This window comes from Megalops cyprinoides, chromosome 9 (genome assembly GCF_013368585.1).
Source record: "Megalops cyprinoides isolate fMegCyp1 chromosome 9, fMegCyp1.pri, whole genome shotgun sequence".
Classification (NCBI taxonomy): Eukaryota; Metazoa; Chordata; class Actinopteri; order Elopiformes; family Megalopidae; genus Megalops; species Megalops cyprinoides.
Genome location: NC_050591.1, coordinates 2,207,951 through 2,233,408, shown reverse-complemented (window position 1 = coordinate 2,233,408; position 25,458 = coordinate 2,207,951). Strand labels below are relative to the sequence as shown.

Here is a 25,458-nt window from a genome sequence, read left to right as displayed (position 1 = left end):
GGAACAAGTGGGGTGGAAGCAATGGTTTGGTGGCCAATCTGTGGAATCACAAGCAGAATTGAAGTTGATGGTGAATTGTTGGTTGTAAATGTCTAACCAAAGGGATTGCATTCACTCTGACTGCTACACTGCGTCTGCATTGACTAACAACTTTGAACAGGTGCAACATTATTTTATGGTTTCATAAACCCAATCAGTTTTACTGTCCTTAAAGTAAATCAAAATATTCTTTCAAAACTAAAACGTTATGTTTAGGTAAATATAGTCATGGAGATGCACAAATGTCTTTGCAAATGGAAGCAGAAAGTAGAAGAATATTCTTTTCATTGTTGTACACAACTAGTTTAATGTCATTCACCAACAGCAGACAGCAAAAATAAACAGCAAACAGCAAATCAACAGAAACATGGATGAATATTCATCATGAACCAATCTCCTTCATTACAGCTTCTGACTTCCTGTTTCCTGTTTCCCTCTAGTAAACAACATAGGCCAATACCAGAAATACCCAGACTGGCCTAGTTCAGTGTTATTATTAGGGTGGCAAGTTAACCCTCAAGGCATTCCAAAAATGTTTTTCGGCAGAGTTATCAGACTGATTGTCTTCATAAATCTGAGCGTAAATCAAATCAGCGTGAGATATATGCACATGAACGCGCTTAACGTCCACTCCCGCAATAGTTCTTATATGGACTGAGACAATCCTTTAAGTCGTCGAATTAGCATATTAAAGATCCCAGGTAAATCTGAGTGAAATGCAGAGACTGATGTTGAGGATCAATGGCAGGACGTAAGAAGAGAAGTTATTCGGACACGGAGATAGAGGTGATAGTTGATGAGGTGGAGAGGAGAAAAATGTCCTTTTTTGGAGGCCAGACTAGCGGCATGTCAAATCGACGGAAAAATGCGGAGTGGCTCATAGTGGTGACTGCTATGAATGTAGTTTCACCAGAGGTGCATACGGTGGAGGAAAAGAAAAAGAAGTGGTCAGATTTTAAACCTGAGTGTCCTCGCACCATTTAGGGAATCGGAGCATTCGGAACGTAGGTGTACAAGACGCAAAATAATAGAATTTATGAATGATTCTAACCACTGAGAGATGACTGCTCAAATCAACAAAATAATAGCCAACAGTGTCAAGGTCATTAAGTAAAAAAAAAGATAATCGGATCGTTTTGTCTGTCTTTCTGCTCATGCCATGCAGCTCTCTTGCTCGCTCTCTCTCTCTCTCCCTCTCTCTCGTTGACCGAAACTTTACTTCCCTGTGTCGTTTCTAACGAGTATTCCAACGTTTCCAATATGTTTGTTGTTTGTGCTATTTTTCTATAGGGTACATAAAACTTAAACTGGGGGGGCAGAAGATACAACTGAGGGGGCAAAGCTCCCTCTTGCCCCCTCGTGGCACCGGGTGCAGACACACTGGTCCTGTGTGCGCTTATTCGTTTTTTCGCCACTCTTTTAGTATTGGCTTCACCACTGCTGTGAAATAAATGTATTGTTTGATTTTGAAACAGTAGTCTTATGTTGTTGTTATTTAGCCTTTCAGATGCTATTGCATGGTTAAATCAAAGAATATCATTAAACCTACCACCAGACCAACTTGGTGGTGACCTGGCAATCTGCCCCAAATATTCCTATTTCATATTATGGCCATGACGCACAAACACATAGAAAAGGTAAGGTAGGGAATTGTTCGCATCTAATCAAAACGCCACTATATTGCCACTCGCAGGATGAAAAAAATGCAGAAATAGGCAACAGCAGGATGATAATCTACTGTCTTACTATATGAAAAGATTTGCCCCTTCGCCATTTTATCCTGGCGCCGGGGCCTGGCGCGATAACACTCATCAATGATTGACACAACACCCGTTTACTTGCATCACCGTTAGTTCCTCTTGGTGTCGCCAATCTGCAAATTACAAATTTTATGCGTATTCCACCTCGGGACCATGCGCAGAGGTACGCATGTTTTCCCGGGAAGTATCTTTTGATAAATACCGTTTTATGTGTAGAAAAGTGCTCAGCACGATTTTAGCGCGTACGCACCGTTGTGGCCCCCTGTCTTCTGACCCTGTGTGTTACGTGGCATGTTTACTCTGCATATTCCTTCCTCTGCTTTGCCGAGAAAGCTGATGCATGCCACAGGGACGGATCCTCGGCTTTGTGTCTTCGTGTCTTCACTTGAAGGACCCGCTGTGCTGCTCTGCCTCTCTTGTGAACTGAATGGGGGTTGGGGGGGATCGACACTGCCCTCGTGCGGCGGTTACGCGGGAAGGTCATTTCAAATGACTCCGTATTCAGCGTTGTCAGCCGAAAGATTTCGTCTCCGGAGTCTGCGACATATGCAACACACAGTAAGTCAGTTGAAACTATTCTGTTGGTAGTTTTTACAACAGAAACACTAACACGCAGTGCATGTGTTAATCATACCCGATCAAAGTACTGAAGATGTAAAGAGAAGAAAGAAAGTCACAATTTCCTCCATACGGAAGCCGAGAACGGCCGTGCTTGCCATTGTTTGCTTGCCGTTATCTCGAGATCACGAGTTAATTATTTCGTTATCTCGAGAAAACAAAGCTCGTTTTCTCGTGATAACGACATAATTATTTGAGGAAACAAAAGGTCGTTTCCTTTTATTATTATCATATTATTATCAGAGATCAGGAGTGCCATGCCAGCATGCATAGATGGCATCTTGACAACTGTAGCAACTGATTTAAACTGAAAATGTCAGGAGTACCAATGCATCAGACTGTACTTCAGTCAAGGTCTAACACAGGCAGAAATTGCATTGTGTCTTTCTGTTACAGATAACATTCAGATCCTCCCCGACAGTCATGACAGCGATCTTGAAGGCTAAAATCAGGTGTGGTCAGATACAGCTGTGAAAAAGGCTCGCATGTAAGATTTGAGTGCTGCCAACCTCCAATCTCCTTTATCGAGCTACATCGGACAGCCCACCAGCAATTCGTCACCACGAATCCGAACTTTCCGCCAATCAGGGCGAATTATTCGCCCCCCCCCCCCCCCATCAGAACTCCGCCAGCAGCAGAGTGAGGAAGACGTGCGCCATCGGCAGTTGCATAGAGTTACGAAAGTCATGTCTAGTTGTTTAGTTAATATGGGGAGTTGTCTTTGAGTGTTGTCTGTGCGTTCGTCTACCAGTGAGTATGGTTGTACATATATTTATACCATTAGTTATCTTGCATTTGTACTAGCCAGCTATGTTGCGCCATTTGTTTTGTAATTGCTGTAGACGGGTAGAATGTTTAGGCGATAACATTCCAATCGCGTTTATATTTACCGGAGAGGAATTACCGGTAGTTTAGCGCATGTTTGTAGTAATTGTAAATGAAACTTTACGGAATTTTCGGCTTGTTACAACTTCCTGCCGTGACACCGCCATAGTAAGATAACTAGCTAGTTAGGCCAGGTTCACAGTACACGATTTTAGCTCTGATTTTCCACTCGCTGACAGTTTTTGGATATCGCCGACAAAAGCCCCAGATCAGAGGCAAATCGGCGTTTGCTCGGGGATCGGAAATCGGCTCTCGATCGGTATGTATGAATTGTTCAAAGACGCCATCCAAGAGACTCGCCGATGTCTCGTAGACCCCCGACAGATATCTAGCAGGCTAAATATCTGGACCTGTCGGGGATTCCAAATCCTGTAGTGTGAAAAGTGTAGTGTCTGGCAGTAAGTGCGGCGACGAGCTACAGCCAATGGACAGCGCAAGAGACTGGGTGAGGGGAAACCCGGGGGATCAATAAGCACGGCTACAACAGAAGTTCCGCGATCTGCTTGGATCCAAGAAATGGAGGAAAATTTGGTTGAACTTTGGCAGGAGCACCGATGCCTTTTTGATGTTTCCAAAAAAATAATAAATTCCTGCAGTACTGTGAATATGATTTTATGACTTAGGACTGTCCAGCCGACAAATTTTCCAAAACTAAAAACGTAGTGTGGAGACCAGACAGAGTCGTCGGAGATTCCTTCTGGTGAAAAATCTTGTAATGTGTGACCGCCTGTCGCTGATCAGTCATGTAATGTGCAAGCCACAACGAGTTCAAAATTCCCGATTTTAAAGTCATGTAGTGTGAACCTGGCCTTAGCTGCTAGTCGGACTGAGGCAGAAATCCTACACCTTTCTGGTTAGGCGCGCATGCGCACTGAATGTTTGGCGATGGCGTTGGTAAAGGCAGCTGCTGTGTACACAATGGTAGATACGCCTAGTACTCCTATGCTTTATGCACAGTTGAAATGTTTGTTTGTTGATCTGTTATTTCATTTAGAATGTTCTAATTCAGTAGATAAACTCCTTATTGTTGTGATTTATTTATGCATCAAGACCAATACTGTATTTTGTTGTTTTTGCAGAACCACACATACCCACTATCACTCAATAAAGAACATTTGAGAGAAGATCACGTTGTGGTGTTTGGCAACCCCTCATAAGGAAACGGACATCACGTTCTAACCGGACACCTTACAGCGATTCGTACGATCCGAACCCAGCAAGTCCACCATTAGCTCACTCCAAACTCCACATAATTTACAGCAGCATTTCCCAAACCTCTCCTGGAGGACCCCTTGTCCTGCATGTTTTAGATTTCTCCCTGCTCCAGCACAACTGATTCAAATGATCAACTCACTCCTGAAGCTGCTTAATAAAAAACTGATCATTTAAATCAGCTGACTGGAGCAGGGAGAGATCTAAAACATGCAGGACAAGGGGTCCTCTGGGAGAGGTTTGGGAAACGCTGATCAAACAAACCAGACACTCCTTTTCGAGTTCTCCATAATTATCCCGTGATGTCAAATCTGCCTTTTGTTTTCTTGAGATAGGGAAATAATTAACTCGTGATCTCGAGATAACGGCATTAAAAAAGTAATTGCAAGCACGGCCGTTCTCGGCTTCCGTACCTCCTGATATACCATTGGTATAGAATTTATTTATATTCATTATTTATTTGTATACTATTTGGATATAAAATAATTTCACTATGACGCAGGCATGTATCTTCTGCCTGAGCTTTAATGAGCCTTCAGGAAAAGGGCCATAACAAACAGTAGAGTATATGAAAATTTGTATTGACGTTACATTTTCTCAAGATGTGGGTCAAGGAGAACCCGTCGATTTAGATTTAATCAGTACACCAGGGACAAAACCTCCTTATACGAATCTCAGTAACAAGAGTTCAGTGTGAATACAATTCCAGGTTACATTATATTTTGAAACGCATTTGCTGTTACTCACTTTCTTTTTTTTCCACGTTGTTTACTGCATCAAACAATAATTAAACATTAAACATTGGATAGTGCTGAGTTTACTGTCACAACTCGGCTTGTTTGAGGGTAAAGTTAAGTCGTGTCATGAGGGTTTCACCTTTTGTTTTTATGACATTTTTTATCTTGTAAATCGATGTTAGGTTTTGATATCATGTTTTGCAACAGGCCAACAGTAGTTCAGCGTCACTGTCATTGATTTGACGGTGTGTTTGCCTGTGGGCTGCTACGTTTAGTATTGACTGCTATCTGTAATAGCTCAATTATTTAGATTTATAAAGAACTTAAGACTTCTGTGTAGCAATCCAGCATAGTATTTTCACCACACTCAGACGATTCATTAGTGTTTTTTTAAATAAACGCCATACTGCAAGGACATTTGTTATCTTGCAAACGTCTTGCTGCACGCTTCACGAGATCGGTGTACTTGTTACTGATATTTCTCTGCTCCATCAGGGATGGAGTGGAAAGCTGATCAAGGTGGTATCACATTGTGTGTCAAGGATATAGAAGTGCTGTACTTCAGATTAAACCATTTTTACATTTTTAATTTGCAGTGAAAATGTTTGGGTGTGAGACTGTCGGTATGAAGATAAAACCAAAATAAGATTAAATAAGTATGTAACTTCTTTCTGCTTCTGCACAGTTACTATACAAAAGATTAAAGCTTCTGTCTTTTTTAGGTTACAATAATTGCAGCATTTATTGTTATTGCTGCCTTTGGGGCAGAGTCATAATAAATCCAACTCTGCATTTGTGTCTCTTTCCACATTGACATATTTTTCTTGCAAAAGTTGGAATAAGGCTGAGTTGGTCACATGGTCTGGGTGGCAAAAACATTTCCAAAATGCTTTTGGTCTTATCTCTGTGGTTGACTGACTCTTAACAAGGTGTGCAAAATTTCCATTGTTCCCGTTCAAGTTGCTCATTTGTCAATAGAAAGCCATCAGAACTTAGCTCAGAGTTAACTGTGACATGCTTTAACATACACCAGCGGCATTTCTTTGTTTTGTCACCTGTGCTTAATGTTTTGCTCTTATTGTTTTCCCATTTAGCTTGAGAAAAAGTAGTTCTGCAGAGGCAAATTAGATGATGGACCATTTACCTTTTACAGGCAGATCAGGTTTTAGTTAATTAGTTACTTGAATTAAGTAATTCAATTAATATTTAGTGTAAATGTGAATAGAAAGCATTGGTAGCATCTTTCTTGTGTTTAATTTTTTCTGACATTTTAGTTTTTCTTTTGAATTAATAGGTATATGCTTTATAAAAAATAAAACACATCTGTGAATGATTGTCAGTTTCCTTGATACCTGTGTTTCGTTACTATGCACAGAGTCTGGGGAACCTGGAGCAATGAAGTAGCTGTGAAAACACAAAGGAAATCACACACCTCAGAAAAACATCTTTATTGTTGCCAGCACTGTGTTCCCCTGAGTTTAAATACGAAACTGCTTGATAAAGAACTTATCATATACCATTTTTTCCTCACATATTATTGCTTGACTTCATGTTGTGGCTGAGTGCAGCTGTATTCAGTATCATTTTCTGAACATTAGTATTTCCTGAGTGTGAATGAATGCAGAGGAAAAATAACACTATTAAAACAAACAGCTTGCACAAACAATCCTTAATAAACCCCTTTATTACTCCTACAGCTTTTAAATATTTCATAAAAAAGGACTTAAACTATAATCCCCTCATGGGTAACCTCTAGGCTTTTCCTGTTCAACTATGAATTAATAATGAAGCTGTTCTTCCTTTCTCATCCTCATCAAAAACAAGCCCGATGAGTCATTTTGAGATGAATTTACCAGTATGAGACTGTGTTTTCCCACCCTTTGCTTCACAGTATATCACATGTAGACCTAACCCTAAGGTTTGGTCCAAATTCTCCTCTTTTTCAGTTACAGAAGCAATATATTCAGCTTTTCACTTGGACTAGCAATTAAGAGAAGATCCTTGCTAAAATATTTCGATAATTGCAAAGGAAGTGTTTCACCATTCTCTGTGCTAGATTTGTGGTTTGTTGAACAAGCATTCCTTTCCAAGTGAAAAAACTGGGAAAAATTCCAAGAATTGGACTTATGTCATTATTTCTGAACATTATATATAGTGTGTGAACCACTGTCCTACCCATTCTAAGGCAATGAAACAATATTGCCTGTTACATTAGTCTTATTTAAGACAGGAGCGATAGATACTATTGCATAATCCTGTACTAATCATAAGTAACTGCGAATAGCAGTACCCATATTTTCTCCCACAAGGCACAGTCCACCATTTTAGGATCTCTGGTGGGTCACGCTAATGATGTCACATGGCCCAAAACCTTTGAAATGTCCACAAGTAAATTCTTTCAGTTCTGGAACTCCTGGAGTCAGCGCTGTCCCAACCCCAGAGTGGGCAGTCCCACCTCCAGCCACAAGGGGCTCACATCTTGGTGCCATCCGTTGGGTCATGGATGTCAATTACCTCAAAGCCTTGGTTGTCTATGCCCGTGGTGTGGTGATGGTGGCCCTTTTCATTGTGGAAGCAGTAGGCGCAATGTGCAGTGGCCACGGGCACGGTCTTGGAAAAGTTGGAGAAGTCTACCCTGTACTTGCCCTCTTTGGTGCGGGAGATGATGGGCAGGAAGCTGTAGCCCCACTGGATCTCCTGTGGAATGAAGGATGTCCGCACCTGGCAGGTGGAGCTGGTGGACTCGGCCGTCCCCTCCAGGAACACCACCAACTCGAACTCCTGCTGGTGGAGGGTATCCACAGCCATCTCAAAGAAGGGGCTGGCCTTGTCAATTACGTGGCAAAGGGTGAGGGGGCAGACGAAGAAAAGGTTGTCCTTGCCAGCGTCCACCACAAAGTCAATGTTGATCTGGTCCATGATAATTGTCTCCCCATCAGGTGTGATGGTTGTCCTCAGCAGCTTGCCATAGATCTGGCTTCCGATCAGCAGGGTCTTGCGCAGGTTGGCTACACGTATTAGCAGACACAGGCTGTTCCTTTTGGGGCAGATGACGGCTGTCTCACTGAAGGTTATGGTCTTAGCTCTCTTCTTAGGGAGGGAGATCTTGGCCAGGATGACCCCGCACATGAAACAGTTGATAATGGCACCTAGGAGGGACTGGATGATGAGGAGGGTGACGGCTCCCCCACAGTGCTCCGTCAAGGCACGCCCACCATACCCGATGGTGGTCTGGGTCTCCAGGGAGTACAGGAAGGCAGTGGTGAGCCCATTGACGTTGTCCACACAGCGGGTATGGTTTTTAGGGGGTTGCTGCCAGCTCAGGTCCCCATTGCTCCTAGCAATCCAGTACCAAAGCAGGCCAAAGATGAACCAGCTGCCTGTGAAGGAGGCAATGAAGGTGAAGACCACATAGCGCCAGCGGATCTCCACAAAGGTCGTCCAGAAGTCCACCAGGAAGGCAAAGTGGTTGCTGTACCGCACGTTCCCGAACTCGATGTTGCAGCGGCCATCCTTGGTAACCAGCCGCGACAGGCGGATACGCCTCTCCACCAGGTGCTCCTGGATGCGCTTCTGAAGGGACTGGAACATTCTCAAGCTGCGGGAGTTTCTCTGAGGAAGAAACAGAGGCAGGACTGAGGCAAGCTTGCTGACCAAAGCAGCAGTTCCTTCCAGAAAGTGACACATTCTTCATTAAGCTATCAACATGAATGTTCATGCTATAAGCACTGTTTGTTTAGATTTGACATATTTGTTACTATACAGTCTCAGCTGATGGCTTTGCTTTGATCAGTAGGTAATGCAGTGGCGTTACTAGCATGTCATCCTGGGGTGGGCATTTGGATATGGTGGGTAGGCAACTATATCCAATATGAAAAGAGCCACAACTCAAAAACCTCTCTTTCTGCCTATACAATGCAGGTTACTTATCATTCAGAAATACTCTGATAAAAGCTCTAGGCCCTGTTGAAGGGATTTTGAAAGACACAGCAGACAAATGGATGCTTTACTTTGCTTTAATGCCTATAAATTTACATTCTAAGAGTTGTGAACTTCAGGACATAATTCATGAAGAACAAAGTTTCTTTTGGGTCCTTTTGTTAGAGTGACACAACCCCTTTTTCAGGTGCTGGAGCAGATGGTGTCACCCTTGGTCTTCCCATTGACTTAAAGATATAACAGTTTCAACAGGCCCACATATACAATAGTAAATGCAACTACGATCATGCTATTCCCACATGACAAAAATTATTACAATTACTGATTATTTCCATTTATACTGTAATTGCAGTTATTAATGTAGCTTGATAGACACAAAATTTATAGAAATGAAGGATCAGAGTGCAGTACTAGTAAACTTAATGCAGAATTACAGGCTGTCATTTTCAAGCCTAGCAAGACAAGAATATCAGATGTAAGATAGCCCTGTGTTTTTTCTTCTGGAACACTGGAAAAAAAGAAATCTGAAATAAAACAAATTCTCAACTGGTGCAGTCTATAGGCTCCTAAGGCAAAGATATATAACACAAAAAGAAACTTTCTCCCTCTCCCTGACTGCTATGCCCATGGAAAGCAAGTTCGTTTACCGGGAGAAACTCGCCAATGCTTTTAACGTAATATTTAGTTTTTTCGACCTGACTTTGCCCTAGCAGATGTGCGACACTTTCACCAATAGCCATGCCTGTGCTGATATTCTTGCCAAGCAGACATTGGACGCATGTTTTTGGAAGCCACTGTCTCGGTTAAGGGCATGTTTCCTATTTGTGATGCCACGCTGGGTGAATATGTCCTCCCTATAACTGGCACCATGCGACACGAAAAACAGAAAACTGCATCACGCTGTGCTGAATACTCCAGCCACGGTCGAGACTGGTACCAGCTCGTGCTATAGAATCTTGTCTTCTGGCCAAACAATTTTTGGCTGGGAAGGTTTAACATTATTCAACTCCCAGTCTTTAACAGTGGAAGCATTCAGGGGTGGCAGGTCGTGTGTTTTTAATGTCGTGTGCCGCCGACACTGAAACAGGGCTAGATCGGCAGAAACAGCAATGGTATTGTTGCCACCATTAAACCTGGCTACAACTTCCATTCATTTGAACTATTAGTACTTAGCTTTGCACATCCTGACAAGACTGCATTTCAGCTATTTACCCTTGTAATAGTTTACAGGCCACCTGGCCCTTACAGTGTTTTCTTATCGGAATTTGCCAATTTTTTATCTGACCTGGTTGTCAATACAGAAAAAGCTGTAATAGTAGGCGACTTTAATGTGCGTATGGATAATGAACATGACCCGTTCAGAACAGCATTTTTGTCCATCATCGAACCCATTGGACTCTATCAAGCTGTGGACAAACCCACACATTACCGCAACCATACTCTTGATTTGGTCCTCACATATGGAGCAGACACTAACCAGGTGGAAATTATGCCACACAATCCTGTGTTATCCGACCACTATCTCATCTCTTTCAATTTACCACTAACGTGCTTCACATACTCGGAGCCTAGATTTTCTTCCAGGCGCACGTTTTGCTCTTACAGCAAATGCCTTTATCAACGAGCTCCCTACATCATACTACCTGCACAACGAAATCTCCTCTAGTTTATGTTCAAACCCTAGCTCAACTGAAATTAACCTACTCGCGGACAGTATCGACTCTACTTTGCGTAAAACTCTGGATGCCGTTGCTCCCCTCAAAAGGAAGAAAATCACAGACAAGAAGCTAGCACCTTGGTATAATGACCATACTCGTGCTCTCAAACAAGCTACGCGAAAACTTGAAAGAAAATTGCGCTCCACCAAATTACAGGTTTTTTCTCCTGGCGTGGAAGGAAAGTCTCCCAACTTACAAGCATGCCCTCACAGCTACCAGATCTAAATATTTCTCTACCCTTATTGAGAGAAACAAGGACAATCCTAGGTACCTGTTTAGCACTATCGCCAGATTAACCAAGAGTCCTGCATCAGTTAACCCTACCATACCAGCAATTTATAGTAGCAATGACTTCATGAACTTCTTTGATAGTAAAATATTAAAGATAAGAGACACAATACAAAAATTCTCATCAACTTCTGGCTCCTCCCTGGCCAGTCCCGTTCCAGATTATGTAGGCATGTCTATTAGGCCCGCCTCGCACTTTGACTCTTTTATACCCATTGAATTTAGTGACTTTTCTTCTTATATTAATTCATCTAATAACTCTACCAGCCAACTTGGCCCATACCAACTGGCTTCCTAAAACGGCTACTGCCTGCAATTGGCACACTGCTATTAAATCTTATCAACGCCTCTCTTATGTCTGGACACGTACCTCAGCCCTTCAAAGTAGCAGTTATCAAGCCTATTCTGAAAAAGCCTAATCTTGATCTCAATGACCTGTCAAACTATAGGCCCATCTCGAACCTTCCATTCCTCTCAAAAATTCTGGAAAAAGCAGTATCAAAGCAACTCAGTGCCTTTTTACACTCTAACAACATTTTGGAAGTTTTTCCAGTCCGGATTTAGGCCTCACCACAGTACGGAAACCGCTCTCCTGAAAGTGCTCAACGACCTTCTACTCTCCTGTGACAATGGCTGTATCTCTCTTTTTGTGCTGCTAGACCTAGGTGCAGCCTTTGATACCATCGATCATTGTATCCTCCTTGACTGCCTCGAAAACCTGGTTGGCATAAGTGGACAGGCCCTATCTTGGTTTAGGTCTTATCTATCAGAACGATATCAGTTTGTCTCCATTAACAACGAATCCTCCACTCGTTCCAGAGTAAGATATGGTATACCTCAAGGATCTGTGCTTGGACCTCTGCTCTTCTCATTATACATGTTGCCTCTTGGCGATATCATCCGTAAACATGACATTAATTTCCACTGTTACGCGGATGACACTCAGTTATACATATCAGTCAAACCCGATGTCCCTCTGAATATTTCAAACATGGAGGCCTGCCGAACAGATGTAAAGAATTGGATGGCCCGAAACTTTCTCCTCCTTAACCCGGACAAAACCGAAATATTGGTCATAAGCCAAAATTCAATCAGGAGCAAACTCACTCATTTTACACTGGACCTTGATGATGTCTCCCTTGCCCCGAGTGCAGCCATCAAAGACCTTGGTGTTGTTATTGATCCCGAGCTCTCTTTTGAAACTCACATAACTAACACCTCTAGGACTGCCTTGTTCCATCTGAGAAATATTGCTAAAATCAGGAAAATCGTATCAATTAACGATGCTGAAAAACTAATCCACACCTTTGTAACATCCAGATTAGACTACTGTAATGCCCTCTTGTCAGGATGTGCAAATGTCTCATTTAAGCCCCTTCAGCTGGTGAAAAATGCAGCTGCTCGAATCTTAACTAAAACTAAACGCTTTGAGCACATCACCCCAGTTCTGGCTTCTCTCCATTGGCTACCTATTAAATACCAGATCGTTTTTAAAATACTCTTACTCACATTTAAGGCTTTAAATGGGCTTGCCCCCAACCCCCCCCCCCCCCCCCCCATCTTAAGGACCTTCTTCACCCATATCTTCCACAGAGAGCCCTTCGCTCCCAAAATGCCAAGCTTCTCATCATTCCAAGAGTGGGCAAAACTACTGTAGGCGGTAGAGCCTTTTCCTATCAAGCCCCTCTCCCTTACCCTCAGAGATTCAGGGAACAGACTCTCTCTCCACCTTTAAGTCTAGGCTCAAAATATATCTATATAGTAAATCCTTCAGCTGAGGGACATGGCCTGGTGCTGGCATGGATCATAGAGTCTCTGGTGGACTAAGTGGTCATTGCTTTCATGGACTCTGTGCCGTGATCTGGTGTTGACTGTCTTAGGGTCGCCCTCATGACTATGCCGGTCCCTTGCCTCCCGTCCCCCAGGTATGCTGCCATAATGTTAGCCTGCCGGGGTCTTTCCTTGTTGCACACCTTTTTCTCTGCCCCTCCTCTCCTGCCTCTCTGTTCTACATCCCTGCCATTCTCATCATCCACTAACCACTGTTTTCTGTTCGCATCCTATCCCTGCTCCGGGCTCCTGTCCGGAGCTGTAGCCCAAGCATCTCATCCCGTTTTCCAGTCCTGCTACCTCGCTGCCCTGCCCATCAAAGCCAACTGCGTTCCAAGAACTGGACATCCTAGGAGACATTCTTATAATAACTCTGCTGTTATTGTCTGTCAATCATAAATGTCTTAAAGTACATTGCATAACTTGTCTGTAACTCTATCTGCCCAGTGCCGGCCAGAAGCAGATGGGCCCCCCCTATGAGCCCGGTTCTGCTCAAGGTTTCTTCCTCATAGGGAGTTTTTCCTTGCCACTGTTGCCTTAGGCTTGCTCTCAGGGGGTCTCAGGCCTGGGAACAATGTAAAGCTGCTTTGTGACAACTTGTGTTGTAAAAAGCGCTATACAAATAAAAATGAATTGAATTGAATTGAATTATTGTCTGTGGCCTTGTTAGATCATTTTTGAATAAGCCATCTATGCATTCTTAAAACTCAAGAAACTTAACTGCCCAAGTGAGCTTGATAGGTTACTTTAAAACAAACCAGCAAGGAACTAGCGACAAACCCCAGTTAACGTTAACACTGGTCAAAAGAGCGTTAGCTGTAGTTATAGGCTATAACCTAAGAAATGACACTAGACAGTAGTCAACACTACGAATGAGGAAAAAAAAATGGATAACAAAACAAAAGTTTTATGAACAATTCAAAAGTTTTTTTTCGGGCAAAAGTATGCAAAACGTTGGTGACTCGCACAAGAACCAGCCGGTAGCATTTTCTCATTTGAATGAAAGTGCTCTGACACAAGGTTATGCTGATGACTGTTGGAAGTTTTCGACCACTCCTCTTTCATTATGTCACACATTTGAAATGACCAATGATTCATTAGAGAAATATAAAAGTGAAGATAAGCCATATATAAATTAAGCTAAACCTGTATTAATTTAACCGATTTTTCACAGGGTGGGCAATGGCCACCCCAGCCCACCCGTAGACACGCACCTGAGATAATGTGATACCCTGTTTGATATGTCTTCCATTTGGTTTTAAGTATTAAAAGCCTTAGCAACATCAGAGAGCAGTTGCATAATATTTGTGGTGGCTGTTTTATTTGTGAAATTTATTTTTGCTGCCTCAATATGCATTTAGGGGCGTATTCTCCCATGCGCGTAAGTCAAAAAAGCGCGCAGGTACGCACTTTTCACCCTCCGCGTATTCTCCCCTTGACTTAAGTCTATGATTTGCGCGCCATGAAGGCAGTTACGCGCTTCGGGCGGAGCAACCCCAAAATCTGGGCGTTTCTTATGTAAACACCATTTACGTGTATTTTGCCCTTGATTTAGGCGCTTTTCAGCTACGCGCTTCTGAGGGCTGTAGTAAGTCAAGCGCCACTACCTGGCGAAACACCATATTGCCTTTTAAGTCGGCGGTAGGCCTACTTTTAACATTATTATACATGTACAAATAAAGTTCAAAATTTACGATATTTGTGTGTCATTATTTTTAAACTACAATAACATTTCTTGTAACCCTATATTACATTGTTAAACAGAAAAAAAAAAGTTTTACAACACATGGTATTGTGAACAAGCCTGGTAACTAATTACTTCAATTAGAATAAAACAGAAATATAAATTAAGATGCGCATAAATAATAGAGCGTTACCCATTCATTAATCACTTTAGCTAATAGGGCAGGGGGTCGGCAACCTTAGGCACACGTGCCACCATTGGCACGCGGCAGTGTAATCATTGGCATGCTGGCGATAAGCGCGCGAGAGAAGATTTTTAATTTATTTTTTAACCCTTTCGCACGTAACTTATTTTTTATGCTACGTAGCGCGCGTGTTATGTTACATAGTTTGTAATGTTTTCATTAGCATTATTAAGCTTCTCATAGTTTTCAGTTAGCTCCCACCGCCACGTTCTTCCGGATAAGATGACGCGCCCCTTAAAACTGACGTTCCACCAATGAGCGGAAAGGGGCAGGGGCGTAGCGAGCGCTGGTTGAATACTAAATAAAATGCAATAAAGAAACGTGTCTTTGTAATAAACTACAGTCAGCCTTTTCGACAGGGTTGCCAGTATGATTTCAAGTGACGTCACATAAAAAGCTGAAATCGTGTTACACACTATCAAAACCGATTCCCAACAAGGTTCGCTTTGGAAAAAGCACTAAAACACCACTCTGCCAAGTGTTTACTTACAATAAACTGCTAACCATGGAAACAAACCGTGGCTATTTCTGCGCAGGAACGAATATTGAAATTGATGGCTAAAATGCATGTTCAATTCAATTCAATTCAATTCAATTTTGTTTGTATAGCGCTTTTTACAACACAAGTTGTCACAAAGCAGCTTTACATTGTTCCCAGGCCTGAGACCCCCTGAGAGCAAGCCTAAGGCAACAGTGGCAAATGTTTTATTTTGTCTGGTTTGACCCGATCTCAGTAAGGAAGCCAAACTATTGCCATTTCAGTCACACAAGTCAGTGCGAAATCACTACCAATTAGGCAAAAATAATTATGCCAAACCTGGCAGCCCGGGTTAGCGGATTCTGTTGTATTTACGACCAATAATATGTTGTTGGTGTTATTAGTTAGCCAACGTTACTATAAAACGAAATTACCAAATCGTTCCCAGTGACCCGGTGAATGAGAAGCTAATTTTCGTTAATACGTTTGATATTGTGGCTCATTAGCTACCATATGGGGTCATTTTGATGTGTAACTTAAACGTTGCTCAATGTAAACTTATTATCCAATATTGATTTGTTATTCAGTACTATCACTATTTTTTCAAATTTTCAAGCTGAAGTCAAATTTCCACTCTTGATTACAAAGGTGGACAATACAGCTGTTTTCAATTTAATTTTCTAAAGCACCTTGAGTTGTATGCACTTTCTGTCAGAAAGGTGTCTTTCCTTTTAAATATGTTCATGCTCCCAAGAAGAAGCATATGGATGTTTTATGTTTCTGACAATCATCCCTGAAAATTAATAAAATTATTGTTAAGCAGATTAAAGAGTAGTGTTTTTGTTATTTTGAAATTTTACTTTAGTTTTAGAATGTTAATTTTCTATGAAATATATTACATTTAAAGTAATTTCACATAACATCAACATTTATTTCTGGCCCGCGGCCCTCCATGCAGATTAATTTTTTGCCCTTCATAGGAAAGAAATTGGGCACCTCTGATTTAGAAGAAAATATTTTATAGGGAGCAGGGAAATTAAACTTTAATTTCTTATAGTTATAATGTCTTATTTAAATTAATGTTCTGTTTAATTGGTTGGGCATTCATGTGCAATTTGTTCAATAAAAGAATGTTCGAAATAATTTATGTCATTTCTTTATTCAGTGGGCATAGGCTGTTCAATGTTTGGGGTCTATGCTATGCAGTGTGCCTATTAATGCAGAAAGACATAGGAACTGTATAGCTAGTATGCACACTTCAATATTTGCTTATTTATCGCAAGTCATATCGTCATCGCAATATTGAACAATGTTATCGCACATCGCAGATTTTCCTCATATCGTGTAGGCCTAATGTTAAATTTAATGTTGATATGGCACAATAATTAACAAGAACATTTCAAACTGGCACTTCATGTCAGAAAGGTTGCCAACCCCTGTAATAGGGAGTAGGCCTACTGTGGAAGAGTCATGATGAGTGATTACTAATGAATTTTTAATAACACGCTATTCAGCAGGAGTTCAAGCGTGAACATTAGAACATTCATTTTGTTGCACCTTTTCCTCAATAGTGCGTTTTTATTAACCCTTTCGCGCCTATGGTCACAACAGTGTGATTAGCCGTTTAGCCCGTATACTAAAACCGGTGCGATCAAAAAACTAGACTGGAAAAAATCTAGCTAATTTTAGCTTTGATGAAACAGCGATTTAACGTTAAAAATATAGCAAATGCTAACTGAAAACGATGCGAATCTTAATAACGCTAATGAAAACATAACGAACCATGTAACGTAGCCTAACGCGCTACATGGCATAAAAAAAATAAGTTACGTGCGAAAGGGTTAATGAATCTCCACACGTCAAACATGTCTTTATACATAGGCCCAGCACATGTCTCGTTCGGTATATTTACTTATCGTTTGGGTTTATGTCATATATGGAAACACATGCTTTCCGTTGAGGCGATTCGTAATATAGCTCTCCTCTCCCTTTGCGTTTATTTTCAACATCAGAGTCTGGTTTATGCTTTGAATGGATTTCAATGGCATTCACATGGTAAATGCTTACGTCCACGTTCCACGTTTTCCCGACAGCCAAAATAAACGAGGTTGTGATTCAATCCACTTCTATTTGAAATAAATCACGCCTCTTTCATGAGCCCGCCTTCATTCTGAAGTTAAACGCTGTGGGCGTGAACGGAGCGCGTAGGGGAGAATATGCGTAACTGAAATACTTGTAACTGGAGGCGCGCAAAAAAGGATTTACGCGCGAATGGGAGATTACCCCCCTTAATGTGTTAAATTAATTCTATCAAATTCTCTAATTTACACTGAATTACTTGATAATAGCTTGGTGTTGAATTCAAGTGCACCTAAAGGTTTTGCATGACAAAAGTAAAAGCCCTTGAATCTCCTTAGAACAAGTTAAATTATTACTCCTAAACAATACAGTGCAAAGACATTTTCGCTTTTGTTTATGACCATGAAATTATGAATATTCTCAATGGGAAAAAAAGAACATTAGGGTCCAAGCAAGATTCCCACAAAGCACATAGGAGTTCACAGAACACAAGAGATAGTCCTCCATCTCATACCATCAGCATATTTTATAACTGTAAGAAAAACATTGTGCAACTTTGACAGGAGTTATTGCCATAAGAATCAAACTGAGCCAAAATCTATTCCAGGAATGACACTCCAAAAACTGATTGTGACTCTGATCCCTCACGGTAAACCTAACTCATGTAAAGAGACCCAAACACTGATTTCAGTCAGATAAGGAACAGATCATTTTTGATCATGTCACCTCATACACAAGCATCTGTAGACTCCAGCACACGTACCTGTGTCTGAGCATCCTCTGTCATGAGATTGTTTAGGTGATATGGTTTCTGTCTGCATGCAGGCTTGCCTGCATGCACTGTGAGTTTCTAATCCCCACTGAAATTCTATAATCCTGGGCACATGCCACAGTTTACACACTCCCTCAACTCCCCTCTTGCCTCCCCCCCAGTGCAGAAAGAAAGGGCTGCATGAAACGTATCACTCTCCCATCCCAAATCTGCCAGCTACTCTCATCCCAAACCCACCAATACCTGCAATCAATTGCCCCTGAAGAACCACACATGCCGCCACAGGCTCTGTTTGACATAGCTACCCCAGCGCAAGGTGGCTGATGGATCTATATGTGTCCTTTTGCCACAGGAAAACACTACTGTGCTTGCAAGTCCATCATCCTCCCCCGCACCCCTGCATAACACTGACCTAGAAGGTGTTGCGCTCAACTAAGGGAGTCTGAGTGTGACAGAACAGCACAGCCAGTAGTACTAGAGCCCAGTGACCCTTTTCTGTTTTTTTCATTGTTTGTTTGTTTTGCTTCTCACGGGAACACCATAACGTTCCGTGTCTCGTGGAGTAATTCTTTAATCCCGTTTCACGTTTTCTTTGCGCTGGTGTGCTTTGGTCTATTTAGAGCCATACCCAGCCTCCATACTGCCAGCCCTGTTCTTGCAGCCTTGCCAAGAGCTATGTGCAGGACAGCTGAGAGCACAGACAGTGTTTAGAAGGAGACCACTTTTTTAATTAATATTGTATTCTTCAATGCCCAGTAGTCTGCTGTGATGATGTTCAACTCAACATCCCATTCATTTTCCATTTCTGTGTATGTATGTGTGTGGGGGCACATAACTAATCAACCACCATGCCAGTGAACTTAGATTATTATTAGGTATGCTAATAAATGTACAGTAGTTGAAAATGAATGTGCTGGAACCAAGAAAAGACCGTGACCTTCCTCGTCCCTGTTATGGGCTACAAACAGGGTCACCAGAGGGGAGGAGAGCCATGGAAAAATACTACCTGTGACATGATGTTACTTATTTACTCAAACTTTCTGGATACATACTGAGACCCAAATGTTATTCACACCCACAGTCCTTCTAGTCAACCTTCAGTCAACCAGTCAACCATTCAATCAATAAATAAGATATTTTATGAAGGTAGCTTTTTGGATGAAAAAGGCAGCACAGAGCAGTGCTTGTAAAAACTGATGGGTCCACTGTGAACCACTGCTAATCTTCTTGTAATTGTTATCTCAAGGCTACACCCTAAACAGAAGTTGGAGCTTCCTGTTCTGTATGCCCCCAACAAATGATCCAGTATCGTCTCACTCTACTTTAATTGCTCATCCTAAGCTTTACATGAAATAAGTTCAAGCTGATCAAAGGAGTGGGTGAGAGATGGGGTACAGTCTACCAGTCGGAAGTCTATATACTATAACAGTGCACAAGGGCTGCTAAATGGCACCTCAGGGGAACACCACCCCAATGAAGTGTGTTTCAACCAGTCAGTCATTAGACAAAGATCCATTTATCTGTTTATCCGCAATTGATTCTTACATTAAAATACCCCTAGTTGCAGGGAAACGGAGAGCCAGAAGAACTTTAAAAGATTTGCAAGCTTAAACAGAAGGAACCCTGTGTCTCATGTGAGTTTTGCACTCCCACAGGTAAGGTGCAAGCATGTTATTCAACAAAACTGATCTCACCACACATCCCTCATCCTCTGAGCTTTTTTCAAACCCCAGAGCAAATTAGTTCACCCTGGGTTCTAAACTTACAAACAAGACATAGTCAATGGAAAAAATAACTATACTCCAACTTTTCCCATGATTAGCTTAGCAACAGCACTCACTATTGTAACTTTATCTAACAGACAGTTTAAGATTGATTTACTGAGTTACACAAGGATCAGATGCATAGTATTAGAGTGTTTGGAGCCAAAATTAGTTTCCACTCCAGTGCTACAGCAGATTTTCAAAAAACAGAAAGGGAAAGGGAGAGTTGTGGAGAGAAATGGATTTTTTTATTAAAAAGAAGAATTTGAAGAATTAAATTAAAAATGCACTACAGATTAATCAAAAGTTGACCACTTATGCATATTAAATTTTCAGGCAAAAGTCTAATGCTGTACATAATTGTCAAGGTGGAGATATTTGATTCTGGTTTTTATAAACCTTCTTGAGGATATCCTCTGAATCTTGTGCAACTGGCCCCAACTGACAGACAGAAAGTCATAGCCCTGTTGCGTAACATAATTATGTAATCTTTTCATTGCCTTGTCTAAAAGGGGAATAATTTGCAGCCAATGTTATGCATATACATGTACATACATGCAATAATATAATATTTTATTTGAGACTTAATCTTTTCACTTTAGAGGCTTGGTCATTGCCATTTAAAAGCTGCTGTTCAGATCATTGATAAATATTTAACCTGACACAATAGTTGATCTTGTAGAAAGCCAGAAAGTTAAGCTTGCTTCCTGTCAGTATCATGTAACAACTAATGTGGTGTATGGTTTACTTCCATGTGTTTTAGATACTTCTGTCTCCCAAGATGTTTTCTACAGCATTTAAATAATGAGTGGCATCAGGTCCAAAAATACCTATCAAGGCATTGGCAGAGAACTAGGGTGCAAAGCTATCACTGGAGCCCCATTTAATCTCCATTACTTATGCTCACAAACAGAGAGACCACTTGAGAGGTGAGCAGGCTAGAAACTAGTGTTCTCAATATAACATAAAAGGACATTAGTCTGATGGATGACAGAGTATGATGCTGCCAATGTTAACTTTATGCCATTATAACAGAGACATGCCACAGACTGGAGAGAGACAAACTACATTGCAGAAAGAAGCCTGCATTTTCAAATTCATAAAAGTCAAATTCACTAATTATTATGTAGCCTCAACTCAACAATCAGAGCTGTAAAGCCAGCAGGATCAAAAAAATATCTCCTTGACTGTGGAGCTCACCTTGTCAGAGTGACACAGGACACAGGAGGAAAGTTGCAAGATCAGAACTGGAGTTGCACCCCCAGTGTAGTACAGGTGAAGGCGTGTCGTCTGAGTGACTGGAGGAAGTTTTCTAACACCCTGCACTGCACCTGTGGCTTTTTATAGAGTTTGCCAATGTCCCAGAACCTGTTCGAGTGATGTTTTTTTTGAACACAGACACACAAACAAATACACACAAGCGAGCATGCGCACTGATACACACACAAACACACAACTTAAACACACCCTGATGTGTGAGCCAGTGTTTACCCTACAAACCCCTGTCACCCTAATCCTCAAGCCCCCATTGCCACCGGCTACCACTCTCTTCCCTTCATCACCCCCTCCCCCACCCACACACACACACACACACACCACACACTCAGTACACCATCTCCCAATGACACGATCGAGATGATACAGCAGGTCGGTGTTTATCTTTGACACACACACCAGCATGCGCCATGTTTAAGCATGAAATAAAGGCTTTTTGTAATGTAGCCAGCTCACACAATCTGCAGGAGGTTCCAGACACCAGGGGCTATGGCCTATCACAGGTAATAGCTTGCATCAGCAGTGAGTATATCACAGTTCCAGAGAGGAATGCAAAAGGTATAAAGTTAACTTTGCTATCACGGCAGGGTCTGGCGGAGCCATGCACTCACTTAAGCGGCTCACAGCAGAAAGGACACCGCACTGCAGAAATGGGTTAGTCCAAGAATGAGTGTCAAATCTATAGATAACAGAGTCCATGGCCTAGTTCAAAATAGATCACTCTCGTGGGTGTTGTAAGAATTAGTCCCATTGTATGAGTGAACACACAGAATGTGCCAAAAACCTGTGTGTGTGGGGGGGGGTGTGAATCAGCTGTGAACTATTATGAGGCTCGCCTTTCACGGCTGTTGTTGGGGGTACAGGCAGAGACAAAGGGTAGTGATATTACCTTCCCAAGATCTTCCACTCAGAGGTCGGTTTTCTCCTCACTCATACACCATAATGGCCTGTCTGTGGGTCCATTGTGTGCACACACAATGAGGTGCTGCGGACATGTACCGTGTGTTTAAGGCTGCCCGCCATTGTGATGGTAAATGGCTACTTAATCTCATTCGAGCAGCATATTATTTTAGTACTTTTCCATTCTGATGCTCTCTGCCATGCTATAGGTTCTACCTTTTCACATGCTGTTTTGGAGAAACATTTTGTTCAGACACTAAGAGTATAATTATCTGAGCTGAGGGAAGTGATGACCAGCCAGCAAGTCAGAGCTGGGCTCTCGCATCGCGTTGACCAAAGGTTTTCTGGCTGTGAAGTTCACAGGTTGGCCAGCAGCTTTTTCAGCTCCTATAACATCTGCATTAGTCATGAGACTATGTTTACAGTGTTTTAAATTATTTTAGGCCTTCATGTAATCCAATATTTGTGAAGTTGCAGAAGCCATTTTAGAACAATGCTTGATTAAAGGAAAGTGAGTCTCCCCCGGGTAATGAAACACGCTTCCTTCTTTGTGTGGTAGTTTTTCAGAAGAAGCTCTTCCTAAAACTACACTTCTTATTTGTCTGTCCTTTGTGTGAAGATATTTTATGTGGCAATGCAGCAAATGATTATCAAACGATTGTATAATATTCTATACAATCGTTCCATGTAAACAAACACTATTATTGCCTAAAAAACCGGCCTCAATCTAGTAGCTCTTAGTTGTGATAGGCCAATGTGGATGCCTGTGTCACTAGACAGCCTGAATTGACAGACCCCAAAAGAAACCTGATACAGGAAGTGATTCACAAGATTCCTCTAGTCCTTGGTTAGGGTTATATGATGGACTGTAGTCGCTTTAGGTCACAAAACAGCTTCTGATGTATATTAAGGGTTGACAGACCAGAGCTCCTGTGTGGGGCCGGAGCAGTAATGCATTACCTGAGAGTCAGCAGTGCATGCAGTCCGCTCAGCCAATGTTCCACATTTAAATCATGCACTGAAGACACCTTTACAGTTGTAACAGCTAAGAAGGAACAGCAATGCAAGCAGACTGAATCCAGGATGATGTTGGAAGTGAATGTGAAATTATGACAGGAGAACATTCTTGGTAGAGGTCTGGAACTCAGTGTTCCTTGAATTGTGTGCACTTGACAGCAATGCACCACTTCCTGTCAACAGACTGTGTTGAGGTGCAGCAGCATGCTGTGTTTTTCTGCCATTGGCAGGATGAGATGGGGGGAGGGGCAGGGGGTTGTTGTGTTTTAGGCACATTTGCCGACTCCTGATTGGATATGACCACCAAAGCCCATGTTGGAGATCAAACCAGTGGAGTGACCTGCCTTTGTGCTCCACCCACCCCTACCTTATGAGTTTTTCCCCTCTTCCACCAACGCATTTCGAGGGCCGGTTCGGAGCTGGTGCCTAATCTCTAACCAGTTCTTCACGTTTCGATAGCCACCGGCTCTCGGCCACGAAAACTGGTTTGAGACCGGCACCAACTCTTTGCTGGTCTAGAGTCAAAGCACCGCTACGTCAGGGACTGGGGGCAGGATTATCATGACCAATAAGACCAACAAAACTTTGTGACCGCCATTAAAAAAAAAAGCCAGCTATGTATTTCTTAGCTGTTTAGCGAGCTAGCTACTTAGCTGTTGGTCAGCTAACATTATCCAAGCAAACATAGCTACTAATTTCTCACATAAATGTTACATTCGACGTTCGTCATTGATGTGAGAAATTAGTAGCTATGCTTGCTTGGGTAATGTTAGCTGACCAACAGCTAGCTAGCCAGCTACCATAACCTTGGTAACAGTAGCTAACGTTATCTACTTAACATTGCCATTGACTCACCTACCAATGTCACTTAACATTTGGCTTCATAAAAGGCTAGCTAGCGGGAACAAACAACAACAAAAACAAGAGAACAGTGCTTTAAAAAACAAACTTGTTCACTACACTTTATACAAGCTTTATACACTGTAGATACACCGTAGATTGTCTGAAATTTGTGTGCTATTGCGAAGATTGTCTGAAATTTGTGTGCTATTGCGAAAGTTACAAGATGAGATTGTTTAATTAACAAGGATGGCAATTTGAATAATTAAGTGGCACCTAATCCCAAAGCTTTCTCTTAAATGTGACACATTATAGCTTTCTTGTGCACAAAATTCAAATTGCAGAAAGGAGATAAATTTTTAAATCGATTTAAATTACTGAAAATGAATTTTTATTTTAAGTTGAGTGCAATGAACAATAACGTTTAGAACACAGACCTCACAAAAGCTGTGATGTGTCATGAGCATTTAACGTAATTTAATTCATGTCATCCTTGTTAATTCAACAATCTCATGTTGTATCTTTCACAAGCACACAAACTACAGACAATCTGTGGTGTTTTGCGAACATAATCATTTACGCGATTGGTGTCGATTATTCTGTGAATTACTTGTTTTATTGTTAATCAAGGAGGATAAAGGGGAACCGGCTGAAAGTAATCATAGATTTAAAGGTAGTGTTTGGGCTTCCACTGTTTCCAGCTCACCAGCCACCACTGCTAGCTTGGCGCTAGTGGGAAAGCAGAGAAGTATGCAGACGTATACAGTGACGTGACATTGTGATTCTGGGATTCTGATTCAGGTTTTCTTCCAGTCTTTACAGAGGAGCGCTGGGGGCACATCTGGCTACAGGAGAGAGTGGACAGCCCCAGAGCCCATATGGCAATGGCCAGTCAGGTAGTAGAGAGGGCATGGAGGAAATTGTCAGCTGCACGTGGGAAATTCCAGAGCAATGTGACAAAGAGTCTGTGGCATTGGGGATGGAGGGGGCATACAAACAGTATGCTGAAAGAGGGGGCGATGGGCAGTGGGACAAAGAGGCCATGGCACTTGGGGGATGCAGCTACCATGCTGAAGGTGGGACAATGGGCAGGGGGACAAAGAGGCCATGGCACTTGGGGAGTGCAGTTAGTATGCTGAAGGTGTGATGGTGTGGACAAGGAGGGGGTGGGTGACTGTACAGGACTTCAGTGATCATAGGACTGAATGGGTGGGAGTGTAGGGAGCAGAAGGGAGTTAGGATTGGGGGGGGGGGGTGCAGGAGAGGAGAAGGGTGTTGTGAGTAGAGTAGAGGTGAGGCTGTGATTTTAGGCTGAGAGACTCCAGTATGGTAGGGATTGCAGAACTGTGTTCAGGAGTGCCTGAAAACTTATAGCCTTAA

The 25,458-nt window shown here is 42.1% G+C and overlaps 1 protein-coding gene and 1 long non-coding RNA gene across 2 annotated transcripts; one reads left to right on the top strand and one right to left on the bottom strand.

Annotated features, from left to right (window-relative positions):
- The first annotated feature begins 3,055 nt into the window (after positions 1-3,055).
- On the top strand, positions 3,056-4,623 carry LOC118783489. The gene is made up of 3 exons (XR_005005193.1): positions 3,056-3,167; positions 3,482-3,561; positions 4,382-4,623. It is a non-coding gene; the product is annotated as an uncharacterized LOC118783489 (long non-coding RNA).
- Positions 4,624-6,628: 2,005 nt separating this feature from the next.
- LOC118783130 (ATP-sensitive inward rectifier potassium channel 1-like) lies at positions 6,629-21,335 on the bottom strand. The gene is made up of 2 exons (XM_036536838.1): positions 21,247-21,335; positions 6,629-8,863 (listed from the first exon to the last, which is right to left on the bottom strand). The coding sequence occupies exon 2, from the start codon at positions 8,840-8,842 to the stop codon at positions 7,724-7,726; it is 1,119 nt and encodes a 372-aa protein (XP_036392731.1). The 5' UTR covers positions 8,843-8,863; positions 21,247-21,335; the 3' UTR covers positions 6,629-7,723.
- Positions 21,336-25,458: the final 4,123 nt, after the last annotated feature.

Excerpts from the sequence above, each read along its gene's own strand:
- LOC118783130 (XM_036536838.1), bottom strand. The coding sequence starts at position 8,842 with ATGTTCCAGTCCCTTCAGAAGCGCATCCAGGAGCACCTGGTGGAGAGG.